This window comes from Muscardinus avellanarius (genome assembly GCF_963383645.1).
Source record: "Muscardinus avellanarius genome assembly, chromosome: 1".
NCBI classification, from domain to species: Eukaryota; Metazoa; Chordata; class Mammalia; order Rodentia; family Gliridae; genus Muscardinus; species Muscardinus avellanarius.
In genome coordinates, this window is record NC_137786.1 from 194,101,301 (window position 1) to 194,124,162 (window position 22,862).

At 38.8% G+C, this 22,862-nt stretch overlaps 2 protein-coding genes and 1 pseudogene across 3 annotated transcripts; 1 reads left to right on the forward strand and 2 right to left on the reverse strand.

Moving 5' to 3' along the window:
• The first annotated feature begins 3,238 nt into the window (after positions 1-3,238).
• On the forward strand, positions 3,239-4,197 carry LOC308259411 (mas-related G-protein coupled receptor member X2-like; annotated as a pseudogene). The gene has a single exon. The product of its transcript is annotated as a mas-related G-protein coupled receptor member X2-like (transcript).
• A 6,232-nt stretch (positions 4,198-10,429) lies between these two features.
• Positions 10,430-11,434, reverse strand: LOC308259416 (mas-related G-protein coupled receptor member X2-like; the record flags this gene model as incomplete). Its single annotated transcript, XM_080690409.1, has 1 exon — positions 10,430-11,434. The coding sequence occupies one exon, from the start codon at positions 11,432-11,434 to the stop codon at positions 10,430-10,432; it is 1,005 nt and encodes a 334-aa protein (XP_080546535.1).
• A 4,581-nt stretch (positions 11,435-16,015) lies between these two features.
• LOC308275579 (mas-related G-protein coupled receptor member X1-like) lies at positions 16,016-17,008 on the reverse strand (the record flags this gene model as incomplete). The annotated part of the gene is made up of 1 exon (XM_080713941.1): positions 16,016-17,008. The coding sequence occupies one exon, from the start codon at positions 17,006-17,008 to the stop codon at positions 16,016-16,018; it is 993 nt and encodes a 330-aa protein (XP_080570067.1).
• Positions 17,009-22,862: the final 5,854 nt, after the last annotated feature.

A 22,862-nucleotide genomic window follows, 5' to 3' on the forward strand; every position in this document is an offset into this window, starting at 1 on the left:
TACATCCCAAGCCCTTTTCAATTTTTTATTTAGAAACAAGGTCTCCTAAGTTGTTGATTTTTGCTAAGTTGCTGAGGCTGGCCTTCCATCTGTAATCCTTCTGTCTCAGTCTTACAAGTAATGGGATTACAGGTGAGCACCACCATGTCTGGAAGAATATTCTTTATAAACTGAGCTCCTTGAATTTTATTAGGAAAGTCAGTTGACCCACCTATAAATGTGAAGAATGTAAAAATAAAAATATTTAATATTGATATGATGCAAAAGAAAAATAAATGGAAAATATTATAAGTCATGGCCTCTGGAGAATGAGATTCAAGGAGATTTTCATTTACTTATCTATCTTTAGGAAATAAAGCATCCAAACAAATGATTATTTAGATAAATAAAACATGGGGAAAAAGGGGGAATCAGGCCACAGAAAGCATTTGATGACTGTAATATACTTATAAAGCCTCACAAGTAAGCTCACAGTGCTTGACATTTATGTTGTCTAGGCTTATGGTTGACAAAAGTCCTGAATAAACCGGGCGTGGTGGCGCACGCTTGTAATCCCAGCATTCAAGAGGCTGAGACCGTAGGATCGCGGTTCGCGGACAGCCTCAGATACTTAGTGAGGCCCTCTGCAACTTAGCGAGACCCTGTTTCAAAATAAAAAATAAAAAATAGGGCTGGCGGTGTAGCTTGGAGGTCAAATGACCCTGGGTTCCATCCCCAGACCTGCAAAAAAAAAAAAGTCCTGAATAAGTTGGGCATGGTGGCACATGCCTATAATCCCAGCACTTGGGAGGCTGAGACAGGATGTTTGCAGGTTGGAAGTCAGCCTTAGCAATTTGGCAAGGCCTTCAGCAAATTGGTGAGACTCTGTCTCAAATTTTAAAAATTAAAGTCTATAGTAACAAATATTTATAGAGAGATAGACCAGAGGAAGTAAGATGGGCGAGGCTGATATGTGAGTAGTGATTTAGCAGATGCCCAGACACATCTCTCTGAGCATTATACTCAAACTGCTCTGTTTCTGATTTGTCCACAGTGCTTTTGCATGAAAGCACAAGGCTTGTCCCTCATCTTGACAACCCTTGCTTAGTCACCAGTTTTTACACCAGCTCCTGCAGAAATCTCTGGATTTAGGAGATAGAGAAGGCTCCTCGGGTATTACTCAATCCAAGAAAGGTCCTTCAGCACGAGTCAGCTCTCAACCCCAGAACAAAGAACGGAAGAAAGGCAAGGCATATTCCTATAGCTGTCTTGTTTTCAAAGTTCTTTAAGATTTGGTACCTTACTCCGCATTCTTATTTGACCTTATGTTACTACATGCAGTGAGTCATGGACCTTCCCTCAGGCAAGGCAAAAGGCATGATGCATCTTTCTGAAAACCGGGTGTTGGCAGCCTTCATTGTGGGTGTTCTCAATGGGGCAGTTTAGACCACTCTCTCCCAATCCATCTCCCCACCTTCTCCCCTTTATTCCAACCATTCAGATATGTTGTCATGGGGAGACATGTCATGCTGCCTGCTACATTTATTTGAGGACCAAGGTGACATGCAGGCATTGCATCCCAAAGGTGAGCCGCTGGAAACTCGGGCTTCATTGTTTTACCTGCTTTTCCAAGTTATTCTCCTTTGCATATTTGAGGTATGAGAAGAAAGCCACTAGCCCAAACTGAAGTAACTGAGGGGCATTTCTTTATTTAGCTTTTTACAACAATAAACAGGGTTACAAAAAGTTGACAATGAAAAAGGTAAAGCCCCTTGAAGACAAGCAATATTGAAGCATCACAGCCACCTCTACACTTTTAGAGTCAAGAGGAGAAGCAGTTACTGCATAAAGGGCATAGCCATAGCTGTAGCTGTAGCAGTAGGAGAGGATGAGAAGGCAGGTGGAGAAGCAATGTCATCGACAACTTCAAAACAGGACTCATGAGTTGAAAGTCCAAATTCTACCCCCCCCCATCATACCCTCCAGTCTACTGGTGGAGTCTCCAAGTGGCTCCAAACACATATGTTCAGTCTGAATGCTCTTAGTGCTCTTAGTTAGAATAACAGAGGCTCTAGTTTTCTTCCCATGCCCTCCTCTGGCCAACCGAGTCTGTGAGAGAACTCCTAATGTGTGTGCTCTCTTTGCATGTCTCTCTGCACCGTTAGAGGAGGATGTGGCTTTTCTTTTTTAATCTGAGGCCCATTTGTCTCAGTCTCCCAAGTACTAGGATTATATGTGTGTGCCACCATGCTCAACCCTCACTAACCTCTTTATCCTATACATTTCTGGTCATTTTAGCTCTCATATCCTACTCCCATATTTTGCACTAAAATGCTACTAAGTGCTCAGCAAAGTCATTTTGAGTCCTCATTTGAAATCCACCTCGGTGACCAATTTCAATTATTTATACACGCAGAAGTAATTTTTCTAAACTCACATAGCCATATACAACAAGAATGATAAAATTTTCTTCATCTAATTATGCCTGAGTGTCCTAATACCTTTAATTGTATTTTCATTTTTGTTTTTCCATTTGACCCAAGTCTTTCCCTACCATCAGTCTTCATTCATGCACACACTCTCTTAATAACTATGGATAATACAATGTATAGCACAAAGATATAGATAGTAGGTAATAAAATAGTGCTTCTGTCTTCAGTGGCTGACACAGTGGGCCGTTTCTAGCCTACCAGCCCTATCCTCACACTTGCCCTAGCAAGAGCTCACATTCCCTTCATGTCTCAAACACAAAGTCATCTTTCTTTTCATGGCTAGACCACTCTTAGCCATGAGCTTGGTCTGGGATTACCTTTGTCTTTTCAAAATTCAGCATTTGAGATAAAATTTCTAGCCCAGGAAAGAATAATTCCTGAGTCCATAGTCCTTTCCTATTATCTCAGGTCCTACCCCAGACTTTTCTCTTCCCTCCTCAAGAAATTCTGGAGATATGGTACAATCTCCGGCAGTGATTGGTTGCACTAGTGTGCATAATTAGACTACTGAATATTCCTGCCAGCAGAGAACCCATGCAGCAATACGCAGAGCTCAGCATTTAAAGTGAACAAGAAGTGGGTTTGACTTCTCATTCTAGGGCTGCCCTGACTTTTAAAAATTAATCTCTATAAGCCTCTCTTTCTTTTCCTCTAACTCAGAGATAGTAATTCCTACACAGCAAGATGATCCCAAGAATCAGAGATCATACAGAAAATGCTTACAACTTGTTTCTGTTCCTAGAAGCACCAGTGGAACTTCTATGAGTATGGATCCAACCACCACAGCCTGGGGGACAGAACTCACAACAGTGAATGGAAGTGACCTGACTTCTGTTGCACCCATCAGCATAGAGCCCCTGGTCCTGGGCTCACTGACCCTCATCATAGCCTCCATTGGACTGGCTGGAGATGTGGTTGTCCTCTGGCTCCTGGGCATCTGCATGCGCAGGAACTCCTTCTCGGTCTACATCCTCAACCTAGCAGCTGCTGAATTCTTCTTCCTCTGCTTTCAAGTTGTACTTTCTCTGCAGGAACTCATTCATACCTTTCCCTTTTCTGCCTTCCACCACTTGTCCACTATGACAATCTGTTCCTACCTTGCAGGCCTAAGCATGCTCAGTGCTATTGGCACTGGGCGCTGCTTGTCAGTTCTGTGGCCCATTTGGTACCGCTGCCACCACCCAAGACACACATCAGAAGTCACATGTTCTTGCTCTGGGCCCTGTTCCTGCTGCTGAGCATGCTGGATGTGAAGCATTGTGGCTTCCTGTTTGTGAATTTAGGGCATTATTTGATTTCATCACAGCTGCATAGCTGATTTTCTTTATTTGTGTTTCTCTCTGGGTCCAGCCTGGCCCTGTTTGTCAGGATCCTCTTTGGCTCTCAGAGGGCGAAACTGACCAGGTTCTATGTGACCATCGGGCTCACGATCCTGGTCTTCTTCTCCTGTGGCCTGCCTATAGGCACCCTGGAGTTTCTATGGTGCTGGATTCAGAAAAATCATGTGATTTCATCATTTCCTGAGAAGACTACTTTGCTCTTGTCTAGTATTAACAGCAGCTCCAATCCCATTATTTACTTATTTATTGGCTCCTATAGACGGTATCAGCATCAGCAGCGGCCACTGAAGCTGGTTCTGGAGAAGGCCTTCGAGGACGAAGCTGAGCTGAAGAGCAGTGCAGCAAGCCTTCCTAGGGACACTATGGAGATTTCATCGCCCCCTTAACGTAGTGATTCTGTTTCTACCAGGGTTTCATTCTGAGAAGTCACATCTCTAGAAGATTATGATGATGGTATAAGATCAATCCTTGCCATATACAATATGTAAATAAATGGGTATATATATATATTTATATATATATACCCATTTATTTACATATTGTCTGTGGCAGCTTTCACATTATAACCACACAGTTGAATAGTTATAGCAGAGAGCAAATGGATGCAAAAACTAAAATATTCATTCATTTGCTTCAGCTAATATGTACACTTATTTATTTTACCTTATACACCACTGTAAGTTCCAGTTAAATTGTCTGTGTAAGGCTAATTGTTGCCTGTCTGTCTCATGCTGATACTTGAAGTCCACAGTGGCTTCAGGCTCTTGATTATTTTCTTTGCTGTGCGGAAGCTTTTTAATTTGATGCCATCCCATTTATTGATTCTTTCCAGGTTTTATATCCTGAGCTTTATGGGTCTTATTTAAGACTCTACCATGTCCTATATGTTAAAGAGTTGGTTCAGTGTTTTCTTCTAGTAACTGCAAAATTTCTGGTCTAATTTCTAGGTCTTTGATCCATCTTGAGTTAACTCTTAAGCAGGTTGAGAGACTGTGACCTAGTTTCATTCTTTTACTTATGGATATTCAGTTTTTCCAGCACCATTTGTGGAAAAGGCTGTGCTGTCTTTTCTCTAGCATAAGTTTTTGCCTCAAATATCAAAAACCAACTGAATCTGTATGTGAGGATTTGTCCCTGTATATTCTCCTATTCTATTCTATTCTATTCTATTCTATTCTATTCACTATTCCATTGGTCTGTGTATCTGTTTGTGCCAATATCATGCTATTTTTGTAACTATAGCTCTGTAGTATAATTCAAAATCAGGTGTTGTGATGCTTTCAGTATGGTTCATGATGATCAGAATTGCTTTGGCTATTCTGGGTCTTTTGTCTTCCATATGAATTTTAGGACTTTTTTTCTAGCTCTGTGAAGAATAACATTGGTATTTTAATAGAAATATTAATTGCAAATTTACTTTCCTTAGCAAATGGAGAACTATTTTGCATTTTCTGTTTATTTTTTTTATCAATCCCTATTTTCAGTGTACAGATCTTTTACCTTCACAATCATATTTGTTTCTTCTAAGTTTTTATATTATTGTAAATGTGGTTGTTTTCTTTATTTCTGTTTTGGCTAAGTAATTATGCACATATAGAAATATCATGGACTTTTGTGTGCTTATATCCTGCAAATATGCTAATTTATTTAGTAGACCTAATAGTTTTTTTTTTTTTGGCGAAGTCTTTGGAGTTATCTACATATAAGATTATATCATTTGCAAATGCAAAATATTGCTTCTTTTTTATTGTGATACTTTCATTTCTTTTGTCTGACAATTCTTATTTGTACTTTTTTAGTGCATTGTAATTATATATCACTGTGAGGTTCAAAGTGGTAGAAACACACATTCATACAGTGGTTGGCGTGTTTCCCTCCAGATTTCACCCCTATCCCTCCTCTTCCCCATACATGTTATTAAGACTGGCATTGATAATTGCATATATGTGCATAGCATTATTTGAACTGTTTCTTTCATTGAATCTCCTCCATCTCAAAATCCCCTCCCAATAATTACAAAGTTAGTGGTGAAATTTTCATAAATGGCTTTTATCACGTAGGGAGGTTTTTTTTTTATACCTCAGTGGTTAAGAGTTGCATCAAGAAAGGATGTTGAATTGTATCAAGTACTTTTTCTGCATCAATTGACATGATCATGTGTTTAGCATTGAATAATGTGCAGACATTTAAAAAGCTTTGCATGCCAGGGATAAATCCCACTTGATCATGATGTATAATGTTTTGGTGTGTTGTTGAATTTAATATACTATATTGAGATTTTTTTCATCAATATTCATCAAAAGTATTGACCTGAATTTTTCTTTTCTTGTTTTGATTTTTTCTTTTGCAGTACTGGGGTTGGAACCCAGGGGCATTCTACCTCTGAACTACACCTCCTACTCTACTTTTTATTCTTTATTTTGAAACAGGGTCTCATTGAGTTGCAAATGGCCTCACTAAGTAGCTGAGGCTGGCCACAAACCCAGATCCTCCTGTCTGGGCTTCCCAAATGCTGGGATTAAAAGCGTGCACCACCACACCCAGCTTCTTGTGATTTTGTTTAGCTTGAGTGTCAAGGTAGTATTGGCCAAATAAAATATGTTGGGAAGTAATATCTCTATCTCTGTTTTTTAAAGAGCTTAATAAGTATTGATATGAATTCTTTGAACACATTTGGTAGAATTAAGCTGTGCCGTCATATTATCCTGTCTTGTCTTTACTAGAAGGTTTTCAGTTCCTGATATTTCATGCTTGTGAATTGAAACAATTAATAGTATTGATATGTCTATGCTACATAAAGCAAAATATAGGTCCAATGAAATCTAATCAAAATCACAATAGCAGTCTTTAAACTCTAACATTTCAGGCAATATATGTTTCTTGCTTCTGGTCCTTTCATCAAAGAAGCACTGAGGGAAATACATCAAGTGATGTGTACATGTATGTTTGTATCACCTTGAATCTTATTATGATGTATAATTACATTGTACCAATAAAATTATATAAAACTAACATTCACATGAAACCCTGATAGCCAAAGCAATTCTGAGGGAAATAAAGTCAGAAGCATCATACTTCCTGATATGAAATTGCATTACAGCCGGGCATGGCACACGCTTGTAATCCTCGCATTTGGGAGGCGGAGACAGGAGGATTGTGCAAGTTCTAAGCTAGCCTCCCTGGTTTAAGAGAGCCTGTTTCCAAATAAAAAAATATAAAAATAGGTTTGGGAGTGTAGCCCGGAGGTAGAAGGGTTTCCAGGAACCCCAGTACCACCAAAAAAAAAAAAAAAAAAAAAAGGCATTACAAAGCTATATTAATCAGAAAAGCATGGGACTGGCATAAAAACAGACACACTGGACTGGGTGTAGTGATGTATGCTTATAATCCCAGTACTTGGAGTCTGAGACAGGAGGACCACAGATGAGACCTTCTGCAACTTAGTGAGACCCTGTTTCCAGTAAAGAATAAAAATATGGGTGGGGATGTACCTCAGAGGTATAATGCTCCTGGATTCAATCCCTAGTACTACACACACACACACACACACACACACACACACACACACACCAGACTGGCAGGTGGAACAGAGTAGACAGTACAGAAAAAATTTCAACATTTATTGTTGATTAATCTTTTTTAAATTTTTTATTGATGCATTATATTCATACATCATATTGGGGTAAAAAACTTGTGTGTACCTACATGTACACATTGTTGATTAATCTTCTACAATGGACTAATAAAAAATAAAAATGTCTACAATGGCACCAAAAGACACAAAAGAAAAATGATAATCTCTTCAATAAAGTTCTTGGAAAACCCATATTTTCACATTTAAAAAAATAAAATTGAACCTTTTACTTATGCCATATAAAAATTAACTCAGGATGAATCAATGATCCAACATAAGACTTGAAGCTATAAAATTCTTAGAAGAAAACATAGGAGAAAATTGGCTTTGACAATAATATTTGGACATCCCATCAGAAGCCCAAAATGAGCTATAAAAGTAAAAAGAAGTAAATAGGACTCTATCAAACTAAAAAATCTTCTGCATAGCAAGGGAATTAAGCAATAAAATGAAGAGACAACCCACATATTGGGGAAAGTATTTGAACAAATTGCGTTTCAGATAATGTGTACCAGAGTTAATATCTTAGATTCATAAAGAACTCCTAAAACTCAGTAGCAGAAGTCTAAATAATCCGATTAAAACAGGCAAAGGATTTTAATAGATATTTCTCCAGAGATGACATATAAATGACAAAATTATACAAAAAATGTGATTAGCATAGCTAATAATCAGGGAAATGAAAACTAAAGCCATAATGAGAGCAACTCACACCTGCTAGGATAGCTATTATTAAGTAAATCAGAAGAAATGATGCGTTAGATTTCTTTTACTATAACATGTACCCGAGATAATCAACTATTTAAAAGGAAAAAAAAGTTGAGGGTTTGGTTGTGACAATTTAAGTTTATGATCATTTGGCTTTGTTTGGGGCCTGAGGTAGCATACCATGGGTAGGCATGATGGAGGAGTTACCTCTTGACTGAGAAGCAAAAAGCAGAAATAGAAAGGGGCTGGCTAGGGCTTCTCCATCCCCTTAGAGGGCACCCTCCCAATGACCTGAAGACTTCCCACTAGACTCCATCTCTTAAACGTTCCTCTACCTCCCAATAGTGCCAAGCTGGGGACCAAGTTGGGGACACAGGTGCCTTTGAGAGATAGTTAAGATCCAAACAAGCATTGGTGAGGGTATGGAGTAAAAGGAAGCTTTGCACACTGTTGCTGAGAATGTGGACTGGTACAACCATTATGGGAAGATTATGGAGGCTCCAGAAGAAATGAAAAATAAATCTACCACCTGACCCGGAAATCTGTCTTCTGAGTATATATGTCCAAAAAAACTTAAATTGCCACCTAGTAAATGTATCTGTACTCTAATGTCCGTTGCAGTGCTCTTCACACAGCTAAGGAATCAGAATATTAGTGCCCAATAGAGGAAAAAATAAAACGGTGCCATACATATACAGCCGATTGTTATTAAACTTTAAAAAGGAGAAGTTTTGATAGCTTTTCACAACATGGTGTACCAAGAGGACATTGTGCAAGATGAAATAAGCCAAATAATAAGAAGAAATGTTGCATGACCTCATTCATATGTGGAATTTTTAAAGGTCTAATATAAACAGGAAGTAAAACAGTGATTATCAAATTTGGGATGATAGACAAAAAATGGGGTTATGTAGGTAAATAAAATATGAAGTAATTAATATGTAGGATGAAGTATACAATCTAAGAACTATATTTAATAATAATTATTATATTCAAGATTTATGCTAGATTATCGCTATTCTTGCTATAAAGAGAAAAATGAATATGTGATATCATAGATATGTTAATTTTTCAACTTTAAAATATTTTACTGTGGCCAGGCATGGTGGCGCACACTTGTAATCCCCGCACTTGGGAGGTGAAGACAGGAGGATCGTGCAGGTTCAAAGTCAGTCTTGCTGGCTTAAGAGACCCTAGTTCCAAATAAAGAAAATATAAAAATAGGTCTGGAAGTGTAGTCCGGAGGTAGAAGGGTTTCCAGGAACCCCAGTACCACCCAAAAAAATTTTTTTACTGTAAAAAATATTTTACTGTAAATATATACCTTATAACATGTTATATTCTTAAATGCAAACACAAAAATTTATTTATAAATACAAAAAGAAATAGCAATCCTGGACTCTGGGTTAAAAAGGAATGATTGGGAAATGCAAAGGGAACTTACAGAGATATATGAAAATATTTTGTATCTTGATTAAGTTTGAAGTCGTGTAGCTGTCTGTATTCACTTAAAAACTGTTCTTTGTTTAGTTGTCTGCTGGATGGAAACTCTTGTTTCTCTGGTCCTGGTGTGTATTACTTATTTCTTCTTTGCAGTTAATCTCTTTGAGTATTTTCTCTAGTGCTGGTTTTGAAGACAAATTCCTTCAGCATAATTTATTTGGGCATAAAACTTAAATTCATGCTTGCCAAAGTTGAAATAAAAGTGAAAAACATAAAGATAGTGACTCAGATTGGTAAATGGAGACTTAGCACAGGCTGAACATCAAAAATACATCAGTTATATTTATAATTTTCTCAATAAACTTTTAATATGCTAGGGAGATATACTAAGGCCTCCCAAATATACTGGAATTATGGAGACAATATACCGAATTCTTTTAATATCATTAGGAAAAAATTCTGTAAGGAGCAGAAAAATAAATGTCAAAATGTGACATTCTTTTAGTCTTATCAGGTTCAGTGATGAAAGAAATGTATATTTTTCTTGCACTGCTTTCTACCTTCTGTTAGAGGACAGATTCCCCAAAAGTGGAAATAGTCATGGACCCAGAATTAGTGAAACTCATAAAAAAATGGGGCAAAGCACCTGAGTAAGGCAGGTCTACTGACTGTAGTCAGTGTTTAAGAGGCATTGTCACACTTAGGATGAGGACAGTTATTTTATTAAACGATTCACATCAGGCAACCCATTGAACAAGGTTATGAAAATCTCCAAAACTCATAGGGCAAAACACAATCTTAAAGCCATGTATATGTGATTTAAGCAGGGTCTCTCAATTGCTACCCAAAGACTCTTTCTGACTCTCCAGGGTTTTCTGAAGAAACCTGCTTCCTTGTTCGTCCTCCTCGGGAGTGTCCTGCATGGCCCTCTGCAGGAGCAGCTTGAGGGTTCCTGGTCTCCACCGCTGCTTCCGAAAGGAGCCAACAAAGAAGTAAATGATGGGGTTGGCACAGCTGTTAACACAGGACAGGAAAAGTGTCACTGGAGTGAGGTCAAAGGAGATAGAATATTGAACATTCCTGATCCAGAGTAGGAGAAACCAATGGATCCCAAAGGGCAGGCCGAAGAGGAGGAAGACCAGCACTGTAAGTACAACTGTCACATACAGTTTGGTCAGTGGCATCCTCCGGGAGCCACAGAGGATCCTGATCAGCAGGGCCAGGCTGGACCCAGAGAGAAGCACAAATAAAACCATCAGCCATGCAGCTATGATAAAATCTAGGGTCTGGCACCAACCATGGTTACCATAGTCACCCTCTCTAAACAGGAAGCCACAAAGAACTCCTTCCAGGATGCTCAGCAGCAGGGACAGGGCCCAGAGCAAGGCACATGTAACTGCTGATGTGTTTCTTGGGCGGTGGCAGTGGTACCAGATGGGGCACAGGACTGACAGGCAGCGCTCAGTGCTGATAGCACTGAGCATGCTCAAGCCTGCAAGGTAGGCAAGGGTCCATGCAGTGATGAAAAAGGGCGGGATAAAGGAGTGGAAGGGATAGGGGAGGCAAATGAATCTGTCCACATAATCTATAATCTGGAAGCAGAGGAAGAGGAAGTCAGCAGATGCCAGATTGAGGATGTAGACTAAGAAGGGGTTTCTTCGTATGCAGAAGCCCAGGAGCCAGAGCACAACTGCGTTTCCTGCCAGTCCAATGGAGGCTATGGTGAGGGTCAGCGAGCCCAGGACCAGGATCTCTGTGTCCATGAGTGAGGAAGAAGCCGGGTCGCTTCCATTCACTGTTGTGAGTTCTGTCTCCCAGGCTGTGATGGTTGGATCCATGTTTATAAAAGGTCCACTGGTGCCGCTGGGAACACAAATAAGTCATGAGAAACTGCTGCATGATCTCTGATTCTTAAGACCACCCTGCTATGTGGGAATTGCTGCTTCTGTGTTACAGGAGCAGGAAAGACAGGTTTGCAGGAAATAAATAATTCATCCAGGCCAGGACATTCTGGAACCTCCTCTCACACCCAGTTCTGCTGACGCTAAAGCCTGAGCTATCTGCACTCCCCTTTATCTAGTGACATGGGAATAGCTGATAGCCCCAACACACCTGCTCAGTGTCCTAAACTGTGTGGGACAGATGCAGAATCCTAAGCCCAACTTTTTATCCTGGAACAACGGGATCCTCTCAGGTGGAAACCTGATAAGTTGGAAGCTCCAAGCATGACCCTTGGCCACTATCACTGAGTGGGAGGATCCACCCCAAAAGGAAAAAGGAAATCATAATTAGGATTGTGAAAAGAATGTAACCTCTTGCTAGGACATATGTGAGAATAGCCAGGTCTCTGAGGTGAGAATGGCTCAATGTCTCCATTTCAACGTTTGAAAACCACAAAGAAGAGAAACCAAGGAAGATAGGAAAAATTTATCCTATGCATTGCTGAGTTCCCAGTGCCAAACTCTGTGTGAGGGTCACCATGGACAGTTAAGAAATGTGATTGATAAATGAATAAATTAATGGGGCAGGTACCCCAAGGGTACCTGAAAATTTGAGATGTCATGCAAATATTTTTAAAGTGAAAATAGTGCCCAGGAGAGACACACATAGGAAATAGGAAATTGCTCATGATTTCTACTATGGAAAGCTCTCCTGTGTTTGAAAGAATTTCTTATATCTGCAAAGATATCTAATGGTGCTAGTCACTGTCATAAGTCCAACCTAGAGAGGCCAATATATGGCTTCAATGATCACCAAGAGTTTAGCTGACTGCAGGCACTGGACTGAACCCTGGTGCTAGAGAAAGGTTTATCAAAATATCAGACAGACTTGTGATTTCCTGTTCTGATACTTGCTGATAAAAGAGAGTATAGCATCATTAAACATGCTCTTCATAAAATAATTTTCAACATTTGGTCTCTCTTCTATTCCTTTCTCTCTCGCCTCTGCCTGTATCTACCCCTTGACCTACTGATCCTCTTTTCCTACCCTAATGGTCTTTATTCTGTTTTCATGAGATCTGTTTTTCCTTTTATCTCTCTAGCTTCCATGTATAAAAAAGAACTTACTTTGCTTAACATGATTATCATCAGTTCCATTCATTTTTCTGCAATGACATAATTTTCTCTTGCTTCAACAGGTGAATGGATAAATAAATTATGATAAAATATTTGTAAATCATGGTAAAATTATTCATTATTCATCATTAGGAACAAATGCAGTATCAAGCTATCAAAAGACATAGAAGAACCTTAAATTCATATTTCTAAGTGAAAAAGTAAGTTTAAAAATCTACATACTGTATAATTTCTAATAAATAAAATTCTGGAGAAGACAAAGTCATGCATTTTCCTAGGGGTCTGGGAGGGGGAGAGAAGAATCGGTGGAGCACAAATACTCTTGGGGCTTTAAAACATTCTATATGTCATTCTATATGTTATTCTCTTTTTGTCAAAATCCATTGAACTGTACAACACAGAAAATGAACCCTACTGTTAACTATCGTCTTCAGTTGATAATAAAGTATCAGCATTGACTTATCAATTTTAGTAAATATACAACAACACAAAAAATGTCAATAATAGAAGAGCCTCTGTATGGGTTGCAGATGGGAAGAGTGTAAAGTGAAACCCTGTGTGCTTTCTGTGCTCTTTTTCTAAAAACCAAAAAGTGCTCTAAAATGATGAAAGGCACCATGATCAGGCAGCTTCTTCAATCTAATTGAAGTATCAGTGTATCTTGGGTCTCTCCTGAATAGCACCTCCTTTGGGATATGAGCTAGATGGTGAGCCTTGAGGACCCATTCCCTTCAAGCTAGACAGAGATTTCTTCTTTTTAAGTATATTTGATAACTTATGCCTTAATAAATCTTTTCTTATAAAATCAATTACTATAAAATAAAGACATATTTATTGTACACATAACTACCAAAGAACTTGTATTTAACACATACAAAAATTCCTATAAAATTCTAATGATGAAAAGGTGAAATAATAAAAATGTAAGCAGACACTTATAAAACAATTATAATTATTCAATGAATGAAGAAAGGTTCTCATTTCATGAGTAAGTGGGAAATGCAAATTTCCCACAACAAAATACTAGTTTACACTCAATAAAATGGCCAAAATCCAAAGGACTAGCAATATAATGGTTATTGGTGAATATGTAGCAAGTGGACTTTTATACATTGCTTGTGGGAATATGAATTAGTCTAGGCACTTTCAAAATTAGGCGAGCAAGTTCTTATATACTTAGGCACACATCTTTCTATGATCCAGAAATTTCACTCTATGTTTATTCAAAAAATGAAAACATGTCCACAAAAAGTCTTGAATAAGAATGTTCATAGAAGCTTTATTTATAACAGTCAAAAACTGAAGATAACATGTATATTAGTCAAAATAAAAATTGTTAGGCACTGGAACTTCTATTCAGTGAAATAGTACTCAGCTATATGAGCCTGATAAAAGAAATGAAAAAAATGGATCAATCCCCTAAAAATGATGTTGGGTGAAAGAAGCTAGGAAGAAAATATGTGTTCTTAACATATAAAGTGAAATATCAGGTAAAACTGATATTTTGTGATAGAAATATAAACAATGGCTACCCCTGGGAAATAAAAGAAATAGTTACAAGGGCACAAGATAACTTTTAGAGGTATGAAAATGTTTTGTGTCCTGTGCTTGGAGTCACATAGGTGTTTTCATTTGCTAAAATACATCAAGTATACACTTACCTAATCTGTGCATGTCACTCTTAATTATGCCACCATTTAAATAATAAAAAGTATTAAATGATGAAACATTTAATGTTTTTATAGAATGTGGAATATAAGAATTTGTGTGTGATTAAAATTAATAAAGTTAATACTGAGATCTCTTCAGAAAAAAAGGTAAATTTAGCATGGTCCCTGTCCTTCCAGAGCACTAAGTTTGGTAAATGCCATGGGAAACAGGCCAGGAGGATTAAAGAGCCCCCACTGGAAGAGGATTCCTAAAGAATCTCTGAAATCAAAGGGGAAAAGGCATGGGGGAGGGATGCACCTGCAACTCTAATGGAGGAGATGTGAAAAGGAACCACAGGCCGGGCGTGGTGGCACATGCTTGTAATCCCCGCACTTGTGAAGTGGAGACAGGAGTATCGCGCAGGTTCGAAGCCAGTCTCGCTGGCTTAAGAGACCCTGTTTCCAAATAAAAATATAAAAATAGGTCTGGTAGTGTAGCCCGGAGGTAGAGGAGCTTCCAACCCCAGTACCACCAAAAAAAAAAAAAAAAAAAAAAAGGAACCATAGGAAGACAGTGTATTCCAACATTAAATATGCATGGATGTTGCATCATCTGGCTATAAACCACAACTGCATGTATAACAAATCTGAAAACTAGTGAAATCAATACACTTAAAGATGGTGTTTTTTATTAATTACTGGAGATATAACCCAGAAGTGATCTACCTCCAAGCTACATTACCAGCCCTTCCAATTTTTTTTTTTTATTTCGAAAGAGGTCATAACTAAGTTACTGGGGGCCTTGCTAAATTACTGAGGTTGGCCTTAAACTTATGATACTCCTGTCTTAGCCTGCCAAGTATTGAGATTACAGGAGTGTTCTACCATGCTTGGCAAGGATGTTGTCTTAATTCTGGTAAATGAAAAATTTTCAACTTATTTATTAAGACATATAATCAATAAACACTTATTAAGCTAGGGAGATACCCTAAGTCTTGTGTAAATAAAAGAAGGGCAGGAATGAAATTTAATACTTTTAGTTTTAAAACAAAAACTTTAGAAAATAAAAAAGAAACCTATTGTAATCGTTTGGGTATATAATATTCCCTTATCCATCATAGAAACAAGGTGGAAATATTTGAAGAAGGGTGTTTGAAGATCATACGGTTCCTCCTTCTCCTTCTCTCTTTCATTGAGGTCTCCACAATGTGAAACAAATACTCATTCTCTCTCTCCCCCCCTTTCTCTCTTTCTGCCTTGAGCTCCACAGATGCCAGCCTCATGTGAAATAAACCCCCAAATCTCCAAAAACTGTCAGCAGATCTATCTTTCTTCCTTTTTGTGGTCAGTTACTTTGGACTATAGCAGTGAGAATGTTGACCAAGACATGTGTCAAAAATGCACCATTCATTTAGTCTTTTTCACATGAAATGACCAAAAGCATTTAGACCTACCCTAAACAGCTCTCAGCCTTCTGCTGAAGACAGATTGGTTAAGAGTAGGAAGAACATTGTACATAGAGTTGGTAGAGCTCACAGGCGATGGAGTACAGGCCCTAAGGTAGTTCAAGTGAAGTCAGTGTTTAACAGGCACAGCCTCAGTCCTCAACAGGATGGTTATTATTTTAACTGTTTAAGATCAGAGGTCATGGGTGATCTCAGCAAATTTGTCTCATCAAAGCACAGGCTCTTCCTCACTGTTCTAGTCTGCTTCCTGACATCTCCAGGTCTTCACTAAAATGACCACCTCCAGATTCTTCCTCAGGAGTGTCCTGCAGGGCCCTCTGGAGAATCAGCTTGAGGGAATGCCGCTGCTGCAGCCGCTGCCTAAAGGAGCCAACAAAGAAGTAAATGAAAGGGTTGGTGCAGCTGTTAATACAGGACAGGAGAGCTAAAACTTGAGAAGAATACCAAAAGGATATTTTAGTATACAACACAATCCAGGATAATATGAATGTTTGGATGCCTAAGGGCAGACCACAAAGGAGGAAGACCAGAACTGTGAGCAAGATGGTAATATACAGCCTGGTTAGTGGCTTTGGCCTGGAACTACAAAAGATTCTGAGCAGCAGGGCTAGGCTGGACCCAGAGAGGAACACAAATAAAACAATCAGCCACCCAGCTGTGACAAAATCAAATATCTGACACCAATCATAGTCAAACCCCCTCAACAAGTTGCCACAGTGGTCTCCTTCCAGGATGCTCAGCAGCATGGACAGAGCCCAGAGTAGGGCACATATGGCAGCTGACGTGTGTCTCCTGCGGTGGCAGCGGTACCAGATGGGCCACAGAACTGACAGGCAGCGCTCAGTGCTGATGGCGCTCAGCATGCTCAGGCCTGCGATGTAGACAGTGATGGTCAGAGTGATAAAGAAGCTGTGGATGTCAGTGTCAATGTAATACAAGGTGGCAAAATTCAGCAGTATATTTACTATTTGGCAGCAAAGGTAAAGAAAATCTGCTACAGCCAGGTTGAGAATATAGACACAGAAGGGGTTCCTGCGCATGCGGAAGCCCAGGAGCCAGAGTACTACAGCATTTCCTGCCAGTCCAATGAAGGCTATGATGAGGTCCAGAGAATAAAAGATAAGGGTCTCTTCATAAAACTGGAAAACTGGAAATCTGTCCTTTTCACTGCCATTTGTTGTTGTTATTTCAGTCGCCCAGGATAGGGTGGTTGGATCCATGCTCAGAAACCTTCCACTGGTCCTCCTAGGAACACAAACAAGACTTAAGCACCTTCTACTTGGCCATGACACTGACAGTCTGTTCTTGTGTTAGAGGCAAAGATACAAATGATTGACAAGGTTAAGTAATTTATTGAAGCCAGAAGATTCTGAAACTTGGATTAAAATTCAGTACTCTTTAACTCTAAAGTCAGAGCTGAGCTGGGTCTGGTGGTACACACCTGTAATCCTGGTATGTGAAATACTGAGACAGAAGGATCACCAGCTCAAGGCCAGCCTCAGCACCTTAGTGAGACCCTCAGCAATTTATCAAAATCCTGTTTTAAAACAAAAATAAAAAATAAAAAAGACTGGGGTTTAGCTAAGAGGTAGAATTCTCCTGAATTCAATTTCTAGTATCAAAAATAAAATTAAATAAAATAAACTTGGGCTCTTTCAAATGAAACATAGGTCTGTTACTGACATGGACCCAGAATTCTTCAGAAGAGGGATCTCCCTTCAGGATCAAGAATTCAGAAACCCCATCATGACCTATGACCACCAACAGTGACTGAGAGTGGTCCTTCCACCAGGGATAAAGGATGTCAAGATTTAGAGTCAGGAAGAAAATGGTAGGTATAGAAATGGCTACAACTCTTAGGAAGAACTGTGTCAGTGATTTTGCTTTGTGAGGACTGAAAGTGCTTTATTCTTGTCTGTTGTATTCCAGTATTCAGCTCCAAGCAGAGGGCACAGTAAGTAGTCAAGACATCAATTAAAGAATGAACAAATTAATAGGGAACACAACCATACTGAAAATTTGAGGTAAGTATTATTACACAAAAATTTTAAGCGAAATTAGTCACCAGAAAATTTCATTCCCCATAATTGCTTCTACAAAAAACTCTGGTGTGATAGAATGAATTTCTGATGCCTGCAGAGATGGTTAATGATACTTCATTTCTCCATCTCAAGGAGATACAGTGTTAGTTCTACAGAGTATAAAGAAGAGTTTAAGGCTCTGATTTAGGGAGAGCATAAGCTGAGCTTTTCATACTTTTGTAGATTAAAAAGAAAGTTTTTTTTTTTTTTTTGTGGTACTGGGGGTGGAACCCAGAGGCTTTCTACCTCCGGGCTATACTCCCAGACCCATTTTTAAAATATTTTATTTGGAAACAGGGTCTTACTAAGTTGCTGAGAGCCTCACTAAGCTGAGGCTGGCTTCGAACCTGTGCAATCCTCCTGTCTCAGCCTCCCAAGCGCTGGGATTACAAGCATGAGCAACCACGCCCGGCTGTAAAAAGAAAGTTTGAGAAAGGAAACAAGGTGACAAAGGGATTGAATAGAGGGCATTGAGGCATGGAAACATCTAAGAGAGTTAGTAAGTGATTAGCTCTGAGGCATATAATATAGAACCCATTTATTTTCTTCCTCAACTGACTGAATACATTTTGTTCCTCAAATTAAGTCATTTTGTTTAGGAATTCTCTTGGAGAGGAGAATATTTTTAATGTTTATTGATGAGGGCTCAATGCACAATTTCAGGTGGAAAACAAGAACCTACTCAGAAGCAGGTGAAGAGTCACAGCTTACTGACTAGAGGAGACAGGGCTCTGCCCTCACATCATGGAGGAGGGACCATATGTAATTCCCTAGGCCACACCCACAGCTCCCCTCCTGAGTGACCAAGCCCGACCTCCAACATGGATACCTTGTCCCTCTGAGGTCTAGGAGGACATCCTAGATCCAAAACATAACACCAGTGTGCAACCTTGTGTCATAAGTACCAACAATGCTTCATGTAGAGGTGGTACTACGACTGGCTCTGTGATGAACCTGGTTTCAAATACTAGTGTAAAAGACAGTGATATTAATTCAGATTATGAAATCATAACACTTTGCACAAGTTCCAGAGAAAGAAACAAACCCATATTCGAAAGGGATGATAAAATCCTGCTGTTGGAAACATCTCATAAGTACCACGTTCCGATTGGTTCTGTCCACTGTTTTGTACCAAATCTCCTTCAGATCAATAACAACCTATGCTGTTGAAGAGTTATGGATAAATATGCAGCTGAAGCTTTACCATAAGGAAAACCAACAAGTAACATATTACTTCATGGCTTAGCACAGGAAAAATATTTATTGGCTGTTGGTTTTAGCCACTAACATTGTTTTCCATTCTCCTAGTTTTACTGGACTCACGATCCTCCCATCTCAGCCTCCCGAATGTGGGATTACAAGTATGCACCACCACCACTGGCACCTGTATGTTCTTTGAGCTGTGTTTATCCACTCTTCTTTCTTTCTTTCTTTCTTTCTTTCTTTCTTTCTTTCTTTCTTTCTTTCTTTCTTTCTTTCTTTCTCTCTCTCTCTCTCAAGTCTGGGGATGGAGCCCAGGGGCATTCAACCTCTGAGCTACATCCCCTGCCCTATTTTTTATTTTTTTTAATTTGAAACAGGTTCTCACTAAGTTGTGGAGGGCCTCACTAAGTAGCTGAGGCTATCAGCCAACCACGATCCTCTGGTCTCAGCCTCCCGAATGCTGGAATTACAAGCATGCGCCACCACGCCTGGCTTATCCACTCTTAGTATTAATTTGAGCTTTTCCTTTTTTCTGTAGCATATTTGCAACATAGTTATAATTGTACAACTAATGATGGAATTGATTCCCTTCCAAAATTTCCTTCCAAAATTTCGTTCTATAAAATTATATTTGAAGGAATATCATTATAAATCAAAATTCAGAGTACTCAGGATTGATGCATCAGAACAACAGTGCTAGGAAAAGGGTAGGAACATAGAAACAATTACATAGAAATTTTCATTTAGTATTTTTTTTTCTTTTTATACCTCTTTGAATTTCTCTACAAAGGACAGGCGTGGTGGCACATGCTTGTAATCCCCTGCTTGGGAGGCGAAGACAGGAGGATTGTGCAGGTTTGAAGCCAGCCGCTGGCTTAAGAGACCCTGTTTCCAGAAGAAAAAAAAAAGTATAAAAATAGGTCTGGGAGTGAATTTCTCTACAAAGGCATTTAGAATCCAAAAATTCCCTTAAATTTATTTTCAGATAAGTTTATTTTTTCTTATGCTTCACTAACTGTTTAAGATGATACAGAAGTAGTTAATAGATATTTTAACCAGGTGATTGGCTTTTGATTTCATATGTAGATTTTATACTTAAATATTTTCTTTCCTTATTCTATAAATATTCTGGGCATATTTGAAATTTAGTAGGCATTAAAAATACATTGAATATTCGATATTCAATATTAATATTTGATATTAATATTTTTAAATATTATGTTCTGTTCTACATGTGAAATGTTTTGTTAACCTATTTCATCAGTATTCCTATACATAAAATACAGTTTTTCCATCTCCTTTACATTGAGTTTTTAAATTCTTCAGTAAAGGTGAGTTTTGTGATTCCTCTATACTAATGTAATTGACTTATTTAATTAACTGATTGAGATGTCAAAGGTTAAAAATGGCTTAAAATAAAATTTCATGTATTTTTCAGTTTAAATATTAACTATATAACAGGATTACTAAATTCTTGATGATTCTGATTAATGAGCATTAAATGAGACCATTCTGGAGGTACACTTATTCTACAATAAAATAAAATGTGCTCACATGTGTCTCTTTGTAAATCAAAAGTGCTAAACTTAAAATACTTATAAATACCTATGTACCTTCAACATTTTTTTTTCGATACTGAGGTTGAACCCAGGGGTGTTCTACTTCTGAGATACACCATTAGCCTTATTTTATTTTCATTTTAAAACAAGGTAACACTAAGTTTCTGAGAGATTCTCTAAATTGGTGAGGGTGGCCTTGAACCTACAATCCCAGTTTCCCAAGTACTGGGATTATAGGTGTGTGGCACCATGCCTGGCTAATGCTTTTTGCTACAACCTATTCTTAAATAACTTATGATCATAGTGAGGATTTTTCAAAGAATGTGTCACTAGATAAGGAGGTAGAAACAGATGAAGTATTAAACAAACTGGGAAGAGATACAATGAAATAGAGAAAGTCTCAGAAAATACAAAGAGATAAGAGTCTAGAGGAAGAGATAGATTTTCCCAATTATTCAACAGCACCTCATTTCCATTCTGTCCTACCCTCCTTTGCATCCTGGATGGAAACACATCTGTGCCTCATGCATGGTATTCTTTTGACTTTCTCTCCCGGTTACATTTAGTCAAAGAGATGTATTGACAGAAGTTTGGAGAGCAAGAGAATAGCAAGTTGGGGATTGAATTTCCTTCCTGTCTTTCTGCTAGACTACAAGTTGTTCATCACAGTGTTACTATAAGGACATACAGTCTCTCAGTGGCTTTGCCCTACAACCATAGCTACAACTACGGATACAGCTTTAGCCATCTTTAAATTCTGAGAATCTCTTCTTATGGTCTTTTAAACACTAATAATGTTAGACCCCCCCTTCCCCCGCATTCCTTTCCTTGGTAGTGAGAGTGGTTCACCATCCCATCTCTCTTTCCCTAATTCTGCTTGCTTTAGTAAAATGTCCTTTGATTAAATTCATCTTAATGATCCCATAGTAGACCATCTGCTTCCAGCTGGGAGCCAGGCATAGGACACATAGGACAGAAGCCTTTGTAAAGCAAGTTAAACAGGTGACTCACTTATTCATAGTAGTTTGTTTTAGGGAAACATGCATGTATCTTATCTTGCTTCCCAAAATTAAGGAAGGCAGCAGATCCCACACCACAGCAGCAAATTTGAATAGTTGAAATGAAAGGTAGATTGGGAAGAAGGTTAAAAAAAAGAAAGTGAAAAGCTCCAGTTCACAGCTTCCTTATATGCTCCAGTCTAGCCTGCCAGTGCCCAAACTTGTCACATTTGGAGGCAGCTTCATGTCTCCTGTCATTTGCTGCTAGAGACTATTGTGATTCCATGGATGCTCTAACCCAAGGTAAAGGGATGTGGATTTGAACAAAAAGGAAAAAGAGAACGGTGACTCTTAAATTCTCAATAAAGTCTTACCTTTTTTCTAGTCTTCTTACTAGGATAAGTATAATGGCCTGTGCTGAAGGGAAGAGGCTCCTGGGTTGACAGTTTCTGTAGAATACTTTCTACCCTGCCGAGGTACATGCAGAGAGTAAACCCTGATGCTCTGTCAGGCTTATCAAGATGCTAGATGGCCCTGTGATTTCCTGTCCTGGGACCAACTGGCAAATGAGGGTGTGGAGTCTGTTGAGTCACGTTCCTCACAAGATGTTTCTGAACATTTGGTCGGACTCTGCTCCTATCTCTCAATCTCTGCCCCGTCAGCTTTTCCCTGTCAACTCCACTTCTCTGCAAGTTATTGCTTTTTTGTTTAAATGGTCCTGGAGATTGAACTTGGAGTCTGGAGTATGCTACAAAAGTGCTCTGCCACTGAGCCAAACTCCCAGTGCCTGTTTGGAGCTTTCTTCTGCAAGCTGACCAGCAATGCCAAGAAATAGGCATCTCTTCTGAGAGCCTGGGTAATTAAAAATGAAACACAACATTTTATGTGTTTTAAGGACCTCCATGACCTCATCCATCATTTTTCTTTATCTTAGCAGTAACATATATTCATTTACATGTTCTTTCAATGGACACAGAAGTGCACCAGAAAAAAAGGTGAAAGTCTTCCTGAATTTTATTCTCCAGAATGAACAACTTGTTTAAATTGTTCTTTGTTAGTTATATATTTGAACAATAAAAGTATTTATGTTTTAATTCATCAATATTAAAATAGTATCAGTTGCCTCCAGTGTAGGATGCCGAGGATTTAAGATACAGTAGAGCTGAGCATAGTGGTGCATGCTTGTAATCTAAGTACTTGGGAGGCTGGGACAGGAGGATCACAGGTTCAAAG